This window comes from Xiphophorus couchianus, chromosome 10 (assembly GCF_001444195.1).
Source record: "Xiphophorus couchianus chromosome 10, X_couchianus-1.0, whole genome shotgun sequence".
Taxonomy (NCBI): Eukaryota; Metazoa; Chordata; class Actinopteri; order Cyprinodontiformes; family Poeciliidae; genus Xiphophorus; species Xiphophorus couchianus.
Window position 1 is genome coordinate 1,996,000 of NC_040237.1, and position 12,148 is coordinate 2,008,147.

General features: G+C 36.9%; 1 protein-coding gene across 1 annotated transcript; it reads left to right on the plus strand.

The window, feature by feature from the left end:
* Positions 1-116: 116 nt before the first annotated feature.
* On the plus strand, positions 117-11,577 carry dclre1a (DNA cross-link repair 1A (PSO2 homolog, S. cerevisiae)). Its single transcript, XM_028029936.1, has 9 exons — positions 117-828; positions 2,614-3,876; positions 4,965-5,098; positions 6,218-6,336; positions 7,446-7,589; positions 7,661-7,806; positions 9,411-9,565; positions 9,876-10,017; positions 10,867-11,577. Exons 1-9 carry the CDS (start codon positions 411-413, stop codon positions 11,031-11,033), a joined length of 2,688 nt encoding a protein of 895 aa, XP_027885737.1. The 5' UTR covers positions 117-410; the 3' UTR covers positions 11,034-11,577.
* Positions 11,578-12,148: the final 571 nt, after the last annotated feature.

The window sequence follows — 12,148 nt, forward strand, 5'->3', positions numbered from 1 at the left end:
TTATATAAGCTTTAAAGTAAGTTCTGTGTCATTTGGATTTTTTAAGATGTTCTACTAAAGATATTTAAGCATTTTAGTATTATTAAAATTTTGAAAGTGTGGCTCTTTATGTCGTACTATGTTTACTTAGTTCATCGTTGTATTGTGGCGGTAAGGTAAGGGTAGCTAACAGTTCCATACAGCAGAACATGGACAAAATATATGAAAATATTTTCGAAAGCGTGATTAATATTTTATAAAATGAGCTATTCGGTTAGTGAAATATCTACACGGGAAATATCCGATACATACAGGTTTGTTTGGTGTCACTTTTGCTTCTGAAGAGGAATGTTACCAAACGTTATTAGTTCTTGTGTAATAACCTCTGTTTTGAGGAGACTCTTGCTAAGCTAAGTTGGCTGCTGCTCCAAATGTCACAGAAGGATGACTCCGAAAATGACATTTGGGAATATAAATCCCTGGAGAAGAAGAGAAAGAGCAATAAATCGCCGTGCGTTTCCAAGAGAAGATGTACTGCCAGGAAAACGTCAAAGAAGGACAGCTCTCCCTCTCTCAGGTCAAAAGAGAAGAGTACAAAAACCAAAACAAATGAAAGTGGAGACTCCTCTGCAGTTGGGGAGGCAGTTGAAAGCAAACTTTTATTATCAAATGAATTATCCGTCAAGTGTTATGCTACAGAGGTAATCCTAAGTGACAGCAATGCAACCGAGAGGCAAATGTCTGAAGACTTCTGTCCCATCTGTCAGATGCCTTTCCACGTTCTGGTTGTACAGTCTCAGAGATGGCATGTTGCTGAATGCCTCGACAACCCCAGGGACAAATGCAAAGGTAAACGTCCACCATGTGGGCCTGCAAAATTAATTTAGCTTCTTCACATTTTGCCACTTTACAACCACAAACTTCACCCTTCACAACGTGTTAGTGTTTGTGTTGTGACAAAAAGTAAAAAAGGTTCAAAGGTTATACATACTTTTGCAGTAAACTGTACATGTGACACTAAATAAAGACTGTAGTTAGATAGTAATTGTATAATTAATTTATTAATCTCCAAATGGGGAATTACTGCTGCAATAGAATATTTCAGGGTTTCCCCAGTGTACTATAAGCCTGGCAGCCCGCCAGGCTTATAATAAGCAATTAGCTTTACTTATTTATTTAAGTTTTTTTTTTTAAATGTTTGCATTTTTAAAATTTTATATTTGGTCTTCAGGTATTAATCTTCCAATCTTTTAATACCGCGTAATTATCAAGTGATATTTTCAAATTTCCTGTCAACTTTAAACATTTTTTAACTCAAAAACACAGCGGGTCGTTGGATGAATAACTGCCCTAGCGCCCAACCACCAGGCTTTACAGGTTTTCTGGGGGAAATCTTCTATTTCAACATCATTTTATTATTTCTTTGGAAAGTTGTTATTGTAAAGAAATGTAATCGGATGCTCTAGTTAGATGCAATTTTGTGTGTTGCAGAGTAACCTTGGAAAACCTCCAGTGGTCCTTAAAGCAAACAAAATCTTGCCTGATAATTAGTTTTTATTCCCCACCTGATGTAATTGTGTTGGCAGATGACTTTGGCCTGTGTGATTTATTGTGTTTGCCCTTCTGAGCTCCTTTATTGTCTTTTATCACACACTTAAGTGCTTGCTCAGGATGAGAGAATGCTGCAAAGTCAATGACTCGATGCAATCAACTGGACGCCTATTGGGACATTACATTTCACAGCTTTCCCTTTAAGCCTATTTAAATAAAGTTGTCATCAAGTCACATTAAGAGTTTACAATCTTTTGCAAATTGTGTTTCTGAAAAGTTTGAGAAATTATTTAAAGTATTCAATTTTAAAAAAGGTGATTTTTGATTGAAACTTTAAAAAAAAAAAAAAAAAACAATTATTTACACCATATAGAAAAAGAGCTCTAAATGATTGTTTTTCTTTAAGCATCATTTATTGATCTAGTGTCCTGACCCGATAACAAAGGAAAATAGGGGTGGATCTGGTTTCCTTTCAGTGTCAGCTCAGATTAGGGATGTACAATATTAGATATTTGGTCGATATCCAATATACTGATATACTAAAACTCATTTGGCCGATAACCGATACCAATACCGACATTTTTTTCCTATATCTACTTACTGAAACTGTATGGTTTTCTCTACTGTGGAGTTAAAATACTGCAACTCTGTCAGTTTAGCCTGGTACCAAATGCAAATGCTAAAAAGGAAGCTGAAAATGATGTAACACTTTTGTTAAATGTCAAATTTATTCGACATTTGCTCTCTCTAATACAATGACAACACTCAAGAAGTGCAAATTTGACATTGTGCTGTGCTGCAGGCATATGTAAAGTCATATAAAAGCAACGCCTTTTATATCGGTGAGTTATTTTGACTGAATGGACGATGTCCGATATAAAATTTTGCAGATAATATCGGCCGATACCACGCCGATAATATCATCTATCCCTAGCTAAGATTTGTTGTGTGGGATGGAAAAAGTGAGATATTCAGCTTGTTGATTTAATGGCATAACACCAGATTGAATGTAATTTAACCACAATCACAAAATCGTGATGAATAAAGTTACCCAAGTCTGATTGATTTGTTTCCTCTTTCCAGAATGTCCAGATGGCCTCCAGTGCTCCTCCACCATTCCAAACCATTACAAGAAGTTCAACCACACGGTTCTCGCTGAAACCCGTGCAAATGGCCACGCCGCGGCCCCCAGTCTGTCCTGGCAAACAGAGACCAGCAGAGAAGCAAATCTCCAAGAAATTCAGAACAATGAGGCGCTCGGCTTTCCATTAGATCGCTCTCAGGGGGCGACTTCCTTTCCTTCTTCCTTTTCCAGTCTGAATCACACTCCAACCCCTCCAACAAAACCTAGAAATGGCCTTTTGTTGCTGCGTTCTCCTGGGCCTGATGACTTTAAGAAAAAGAAAGGCTGGTTGGGGAATAATAATAAAGCTCAGAAGTCAGTTTGTGGGATTTCACCCACTCCTGTCAAGGAGATTCTTTCAGATCAAGCTTGTGAAGTTTCAACAGAGAAGCAGACATCGCTCAAAGATGATGATGATGATGATGACGATGGGATCTCCTACTCTCCGCTGTCTGAACTCCCTGCAGAGTCTGAAATCAACTGCAGAAAGTCTCTTTTTCTTAATGAAAGCTCTGGTAATGAACACTCAGTGATTCTGTTCAACGACAACTTCTCAAGTGAAGATGAAATCCTGGCTGAATTCATAGACAAGAACTGTGATGAAGGTGCAATGTTTGATGATCCCTCTTCTTCCTCCTCATCTCAGCTGGATCCAGTTTCTTCATTAGCACTTTCTAATCAGCAGGCTGCAGAAGCTCCTTGTGTATCTAGGAGGGAAATCAGTGGCAACAACTTTCAGTCTCCACAGAGTGTCGTTTTAGAGCGACTAAAAGAAACTATTTGCTTAGAGGTTCACAGCAGTCAGAAACTTAATTCTGCTCAGGTATCTTCACAGGATTCGTTTGGGTCAAATTATCAAAACATGCTGCCTCAGAAAGGCCAAACCAAGGCAGTCCAGGGTTCTGGACTGAAGCAGACTGACATCGGGGTGTTTTTTGGTCTGAAACCGCTCAAGGATACAGAAACTGAAAGTTTACAAAACAACCTGGACGCGTCGTCTGTTCCAGCGTCTGGTAAGAACCTGGGACGGCACAAACAAAAGAAAAGAAAAGCTGACCCGCAGACGGAGGTAGCGCAGGCAGCGGCGATCGGAATTGACTCGGTCGGCGCTCAAAGTGACGCAGGTAGAGGTGGGAACAGAGGATGGAGACGAAGCTGGAACAGAGTAAATGCTGACGGAGAAGTGCAGCTGCCACGTTGTCCGTTTTATAAGAAGATTTCAGGTCAGTAAGCAAACAAAGTTAGAATATAATTAAATGATTTATTTCAGTTAAAAATGACAATATACAGTAGATATATTTTAAATGTATCTTGAAGGTATTTTGATTATTGTGGCTTGCAGTTGATACTGACTTAAAATTCAGCTTTTCAGATTATTAAATTATGTAAAACCAAAAAAAAACTTTTAATGATAAAAGATAAGACCTCAGTGTTACATTCTTTTTACTTTATTCTCTATTTCTTGTTTTATATATTTTCTTATCTCACTTTAAAGCACTTTTACTGGTTATTGTACAGGGCTAATCAAATAAATGTATTATTTTAGTGGTCTACACCAGAGGTGAAACATATTTCCAATTAATAAAATGGATAAAACTTGTTTTTTTTTTTGTTTTTGTTTTTATTTATTCTATTTTTAAGCTGTTGGTTCATAGTGCTGTCAGTAGAAAGTTGAGTGGAAGGAAAAAGTTGAGGAATTGTGATGCAAAGCCCATTTGAATTTTGATTTATGTATAACTGCTACATGCCCTGAATCAATGCTTCATTATATACTAGTATATCCGGCTATGGAATAAATTAAGAGCCCACTGCTCTGAACCCCATTGAAAACCTCCTGGTTATTCCACCAAGTATTGATTCCTGAACTCTCCCTGGGTTAAAACATTAGTGTTGTTGTTTCTAAATCAATATGAACTTGTTTTCTTTGCATTATTTGAGGTCAGAAAGCTCTGCGTCTTTTTCGTTATTTTGACAATTTCTCATTTCCTGCAAATAAATACTAAATTTTTGCTTGGAATTTCAGACACATGCTGTCAGTAGTTTATAGAATAAAAGAACAATGTTCATTTTACTCAAACATATACCTATAAAGAGAAAAATAAGAGAAACTGATCATTTTAAGTGGTCTCTTAAATTTTTCCTGAGCTATGTAATGCTGTCTGCGTAATGAACCTACAAGTTTTGAATTGAATTATGGAAATAAACTTTTTAGGGATAATCTAATGTAACTGTATATAATGTCCCGATTGAGGGGGGAAAAAATTCAAAATTTTGTGGTCTGTGACGTGAGATTTCCCTAAAATGTTTTCAGGTACAAAGTTTGTTGTCGATGCGTTCCGTTATGGCGAGATTGAGGGCATAACCTCGTACTTCCTGACACATTTCCACTCGGACCATTACGGAGGCCTGACCAGAACCTCCACGTTTCCAATCTACTGTAACAGAGTAAGTCCAGCTGCGGCACGCCAGCATCCCCTCCTGTTTACCTCGTCTGATGCCAAGATTTCTTTTCCAGTGGTTAAATTTATTTGTGGCGAGTCATGATGTTGCGTCACTCATTTCAAGCTGTTAGATATTCGTCTGCACAAGACTTTAACTCTCTCCTGGAACAAAATATGGTTAAAATAACTTGTGGGTTTTGTCAAGATTTTGATTAATCTTCACTTGTTTGGGCAGAAAATACAATTCACTTGCTAAATGCTTCTCATTTCCCTCAGTAAAAATTTAAAAGTTATAAAATGGTCTGTTTTGTAAATGCATTAAACCTTGATCCACTCTCTGTCTTCAGTCACTCAGTAATGAAATATTTTGTTTGTGGTTGCAGCAATGAAAACTGTTAATGAATTCAATTACATTTTAAAAACCTGTAATTCTGTTTTTTGGTCTCTTTAGTTGTGCAGAAAAAATGCACAATGTGCTGGAAATAAAATTTTTCTGGACCTCTGACTATATTTTGTTACAGTTCACGTGTGAAATAAATATTGCTGAAGACCAATTTAATTTATTGTCCTGCTGTGAAACCTAAAATCATGTTTTGAAGCATAAAAACAAACAAAAAAAACTAATTACTTGCTCTGTCATGTAATATTTAATGAAAGCCCATATTAAAGTCAGTGATGCTGCAAATAACAATTATTTCAGTATTTTCTTTTATTGATTTTATCTGATTAATTGGATTTTAAAAAATTGCCCCACTTGCTAATTTTTCATTTACCGGTAATAAATGTAATTTTTTTCTATACAGTATTCCAAATACATTAGGAGGAACATAAATACTGAAATTCTTTTTTTTTAACAAAAAAAAATAATAATAGTTACCGTTTGTTTAAAAAAGTTGTTTAAAAATGCAATAATAGCTTTCCTTTTGTGAATTTGAACCAGGTGAAGGTGTTTTATCTTGAATGTAAAATGTATGTATACCTCCTAATCTGAGTCCTTTCATAAAATACAGTGGTTTATTGGTTGTTATTTTATCAATAATTTTAGTTTTGGCCAGAACAAGATCACATTCTTGGTTGCCAAGGTAACCCACCAATTTGACTGCTTCCTGTCTCTTCCTGTCAGATCACGGGGAACCTGGTGAAGAGCAAGCTTCGGGTGGCGGAGCAGTTCGTCCACATCCTGCCCATGAACGCCGAGGTCACCGTGGAGGGAGTCAGGGTCGTCCTCCTGGACGCCAACCAGTGAGTCAATGGGGAGAACCCACTGCCTTGCTCAAGGGTTAGGACTGAGACAGGGTTCATACGGGAGCTTGAAACCCTGGAAAATGCTTGACTTTCAATGAGGTGTTTTCAAGGCTTGGAAAGCGCTTGATTTCTGTTTCAAGTCCTTCATTTTTGTAATAAAGTGCAATCTAACGTATAATTTTAAAAAGCATAAATATGGAAAAGTTATTTTTAAACCAGGTATTTTAATAAATAATTCTAATAAATAGATGCACCTTTTTTTTCTCACTGTTTGATGTTAAATTACACTAAAATGTTCTTGTTTTAGGAAAGTTGGAACTATCAAAATTATTTCTCTTCATTAAATACCAGAAAACTAGTTGTTTTTTTTATATTGTATTAAGAAATGAGATGGTTTCAATGAATTGAATATTTATTCCTAATTTCTTAATGACTTATTGATCTGCGTAAAGGAGATAAACATTGGTTTATATTTTATACGTTAAACAACTTTATTGAAATTGTGCAATTTAAAAAATAATTAAATTAGTACTTGGTGAGGCATTTAAAAACTTAACATTTTACATTAATAACAGTAATTGATGATGATATTGTGAATTTAACTTCAGGGCATGGAGCAGTTATACATAGACCAAAACTCTTGAACAGGCATACTTTTTCCTTCCACTCAACTTTCTTGGATATAACACGGTGAACCAACAGTTAAAAAAAAAGAGTCCAGTTTAGACTAGTTCATTTGTATTATCTCCAAAGTGTGGTGCTGGAAAAGTTTGAAAACTCAGCTTGAAAATACTTTAATTTTACAACGGAGAAAAGTGAACAAAACACAATCAGAAAAATATTTACTAGTCCTTAAAATTCCAGTGACGACAATTGTGATCAATCCACATTTTCCAAATATTAGTTTCTTCTTATGACACAAATCCATCTGTCCATCCTTCCATCTTTCTGTCCATCCATTCCTCCCTTCATCCATCTGGTTTGTAGTCTATTCATCCGTCCAAACGTTGTGTTTTCTGTGAACAGTGGTGAACTCATTGAACTTTACGTAAAATTAATTTACGTAAAACTACTTAACATTGAGCTTTCCATCCTTGTTCCTTCAGCTGTCCAGGAGCTGCAATGCTGCTGTTCTTCTTGCCCGATGGACAGACGGTTCTCCACACCGGTGACTTCAGGGCCGACCCCTCCATGGAAACGTACCCCGAGCTGCTCAGCTGCCGGGTTCAGACTCTCTACCTGGACACAACGTCAGTATCTGAACATACTCTGTGCTTTTCAGTTACTTTGAGGAGGTTTTAATGGCTGCTTGTCGTCGTAGCTACTGCAGCCCTGAGTACACGTTTCCCAGGCAGCAGGAAGTCATCAGCTTTGCAGCCAGCAGGGCCTTTGAGTTGGTGACTCTGCACCCGCGAACACTCGTGGTGTGTGGCTCGTACTCTGTGGGGAAAGAAAAGGTCTTCTTAGGTATGTGGTTTGGGATCTTCTTTAAGAATTTATATGACCTATATCTCAAATGCAGTTCAATATGACCATAAACCTAAAGAAGGATGAATGAACTAACACCTGAATATAAATTAGACTATTACTTTAAATTGTACTCTTAAATTAATAAACGTCTTGCTGTCAGTATGACCATATCTAAACCAAACATTTATTTTTTATTTTTTCCACAGCCTTGTTTCGCTTTCATCCCGCTAAAATGTCACCTGTTATTAAATCTATATTGAAACTCGAGTGCAGAGACACGGGATTTCGGGAATTGTCTGAATAAAGTAATGAATATGTGCTGTCCTCTACTGACATGCACAAAATGGGCTGCAGCTGTTTTTATAGAAATTCATTTGAATATTTTCTTAAATCAAAAGTGTGTCAGAAAGCTCTGCATGATGAGTAAAAAGTCTTTTTATTGAACTATACCTCTTTTATTGCCATAGTAAATGATTATATAAAGCAATGTGATGACAATTATTTTAGTTATCAAATATTTGATCAATTGATTGGATTAAAAAAATATTACATTCTGTAGATTTTTTTTGTTCAACCACTTAAGCCTAGTTTTATACACTATATTAGAAATGCATTAAAAGAAAAAAAAATATTTCCACTTTCATACAAGAGAACATTTTATTGCAGAAAATGCATTAGTTTTGTAATGGATTTAGCTTTTTAAGATAAAACTTGTTTTTTATATACCGCTGTATATACAGTATATGTGTGTGTGTGTATAGATGTAATAAATACAAATGTTTGTATTTGTACAGCTTTTGCTAAATTACAGTTTAATTGCATTTCTTTTTTGTCTGTAAACTCCAGTTAATGATTAATCGGTTACTAAATTAATTGACAATTATTTCAACAATTGACTAATCATAATTGGATTAACTGTTTCAGCTCTAGAATAGTGTGAGTGTTAAAAATTACCCATTTGTATTTTACACGTTCATAACACACGACAGTAACTTGGGGAGAAACATTTTGCAAAGTTACAAAGACTGCTGTTTCATTAGGATTTTATGTGACGAACACAAAAAGCTGCATAATAACTAAGAGGAAGGAAGTCTGCCCTGTGACAGACTGGCGACCTGTCCAGGTGAACCCCGCCTCTCGCCTGGAACGTTAGCTGGAGATAGGCACCAGCACCTCCTGACCCCACTATGGACAAGGGTGTTAGAAAATAGATGGATGGATGGAAATCTAAAAAGTGTGGCATGCTTTTGCACATCTTTTTACGGCGATATCATTGAATGTATGTTTAATTTAACCCATAATAACATTGTTGCTGGTTTGTAACGATCAGAGTTAAAGGCATCATAAAGAACAATATCTTAATCTTTCTCTGAGCACTGAAAAAAGTAATCCACAACTCAGTTCATTCTTTGCATATGTAGCAGTTAAAAGAGCAGGCGACCATTAAAATACAAAAGTTTCTGGTCGTATAACGTGAATGTTCAAGAGGTATGAATACTTTTGCAACGCCCACTCCACTTTCCTTTTGCAGTGTGTTTCTGCAAAGGTAGTGTGAGGTAAAGACTGGTGCTTACACGGCTAATGTTGTGATTTATTTTCAGCGCTGGCAGAGGTCTTGGGGTCAAAAGTGTGTCTCTCCAGAGACAAATACAACACCATGTGCTGCCTGGAGTCTCGGCAAATCAAGGAGCGGATAACCACCGACTGGAAGGCAGCCCAGGTTCACGTGCTTCCCATGATGCAGCTCTCCTTCAAAGTGGGTGCAGCAGGGCTTGGTTTTTATATCCTATTGATTTCCATGGTCGCCGTAGCAAACATTAACCTTCATGTTAGAGGTTGTGATGAGCAAAATTACCAATATTTCTGCAAATCTCTAGTGAGATTTAAATTTTCAGTCCTGAAGTTTTCACATGACTGGTTGCAGAAAAGCCGACTAATGTCTGGTTGGGTTTGAAAGTGTCTGCTATAAGGCAGAGCTGATGTTTGCAATAATGCTGCATCCTCAGCCTTAAACATAAATTTTAAGGCATTCTAATGCACTTTTTTTTATGTCGCCATCTCTGCAGAAGCTGCAGGATCACCTGGCACGCTTTTCAGCACAGTATGATCGACTGGTAGCCTTCAAGCCCACCGGCTGGACCTTCAGCGAGCAGGTGGAGTCGGTGGAAGACATCCAGCCACAGATCAGCGGCAACATCTCCATTTACGGTCAGTAGAAATACTTAAACGAACAGATTCAGGTTTAGATGTTATGGAACTGTTTGTTTTAATTCAGAGAGCGGGGTAAAACATCAGACTATTCTTCATGCTCCAAATTCTGACAGAAAACGTGCTGTATTCAAACAAAAATGAGAATGTGACTGAATTGCTATGACTTGGCCTACAACGCCCTCTATGGAGGATAAAACCAAACGAGACTTCATCATAATCAGGCTACATCTTCTTCCATTTTCAGCACAGCTGGAGTGCCATCTAGCTTGAAACCCCAGCGGTGATATTAGTTGTGACTTGATTTTCATTAGTAAATAAATCCAGTTTTCCTTACAGTTTTATCTCTGAAGTTCTGGATAGAAACATCAACATCAGAGCCATCTGCCATGTAACCTACAACCACCAGCTGGAGGCTTTTGCCACCAATTTTAGCTTTTCACTCCTTCCACTTCATCTGTTTTTGTCACTCTGACAGATGCTAATTTTCCTCCTCCTTGCTGCTTCTTCTCTGGGCTCCATTTCAGCTGCATCTTGTCAGAGGAGACCTCATTTTAACTTGTAAAATGGTTGAAGGCAAGATGAGTAAGAGGCAATGTCGCAGTTTCTAATTTTAGAGGACAAATGGATCCTTTTATTTGATTTTTCCACTGAAATAACTCAAGCATGTTGTGCCTCAAGATTTTGCCGTCTTCTCTATTTATTGTTATATTTCACAACATCTGGCTTCATGTCATATTTTTACCTCAGATGTAATTGCTCCTCTGTTTACCGAAGGGGTAGTAAAGAATGGATATCAAAATAAACCCTGAAGATAAAAGATGTTAAACTTTCCTATTTCTGTGACAGGAATCCCATACAGTGAACACAGCAGCTTCCTGGAGCTGAAGCGTTTCGTCCAGTGGCTCCAGCCTCTGAAGATCATCCCTACTGTGAACGTTGGCAGCTGGTCGAGCAGGAAGGCCATGGAGAAATGTTTCAGCGAGTGGCAGTCAGAAGCTAGAGCTAAACTCTAAAATGGGCTGCTGATTTTGAGAACTCTTCTGAAGCTCCGATTTTAGTTTTTGAAAGTGGTTTTAACACTAATAATGTAAATTCTGACTCCGAATGGCTAAATATGCAGTCTTGGACCCGTTTATTGAATAAAACGTCAATTCAATCCTGCCTTTGGTTACAATGAGCTGTTCACACAAACATGTTTACAGTGAAACTGAAGGTATTTTACCTGCTAAATTATCTATTGTGACCACATTCCCTTTATGTATTGAGTCAACATGCTGCTTTTTAAATGGTCCTTTTTGTTTTATATTTTTATTCTAAAATAAAATCTTAAATATTCTTTAGACCTTTGGCTTGTTTACCTCATTTGTATCAGTTTAGAATAATAAAAATTCATGCTTTTCAATATAATTCTGGTAATTATTTGATATTTTATGTAATCTAATATGTGCCAGCATTTGCAGCACTGACTTTGAAAATGCTAAGTTGTTGTTTTGAAGTGTGGTGTCATCTTTTTGGTGTTTATCTCTTTATCTGTTAATATAAGATAATCTGCTATAAGACTGTATTATTCTTTTATATAAAGAGTTCCTAATAAAGTTAATGTGGCAGGAGAAGATTAGTGTTCACACACAAGCTAGCATTAGCACAGCTGCGTCAGCGACGGTTTAAAAAATCAAAAATATTACAGATACAAATAAAAACTGCTCTGTGAATTTCTTTAGTGATTTTTAAACACTATTTTTATTTAAAGAAACTTTCTAAAATTGAACTAGAAGCAAACCAAATAAAACCGGAGTATCTATTAGGCACCGCAACGACTTGTCAGCTCGTCGGCCATCTTGTGAGTGGCAATTTTTTCTAGACAAAAAACATATCTTCTTGGAATCATTTTATTGTTTTCCAAATTAAAATAAGAAATTACGTTGAATGTTTTCCCTAAAGCCTTAATCATCGAAATGTTTTTAGGGCAACTTTGAGATGGGTCTTTGTGTTTTGTATGGGTCAGACTCAGCAGTGGTTTTAGGCTTGAAACTTGACAAACATAGTACTAGCATTGTGATGGTCCTAATCCACTTTGCTGCTTCCGGACCTGAATGACTTGTCGTAACTGATAAAGGCATGAATTTGG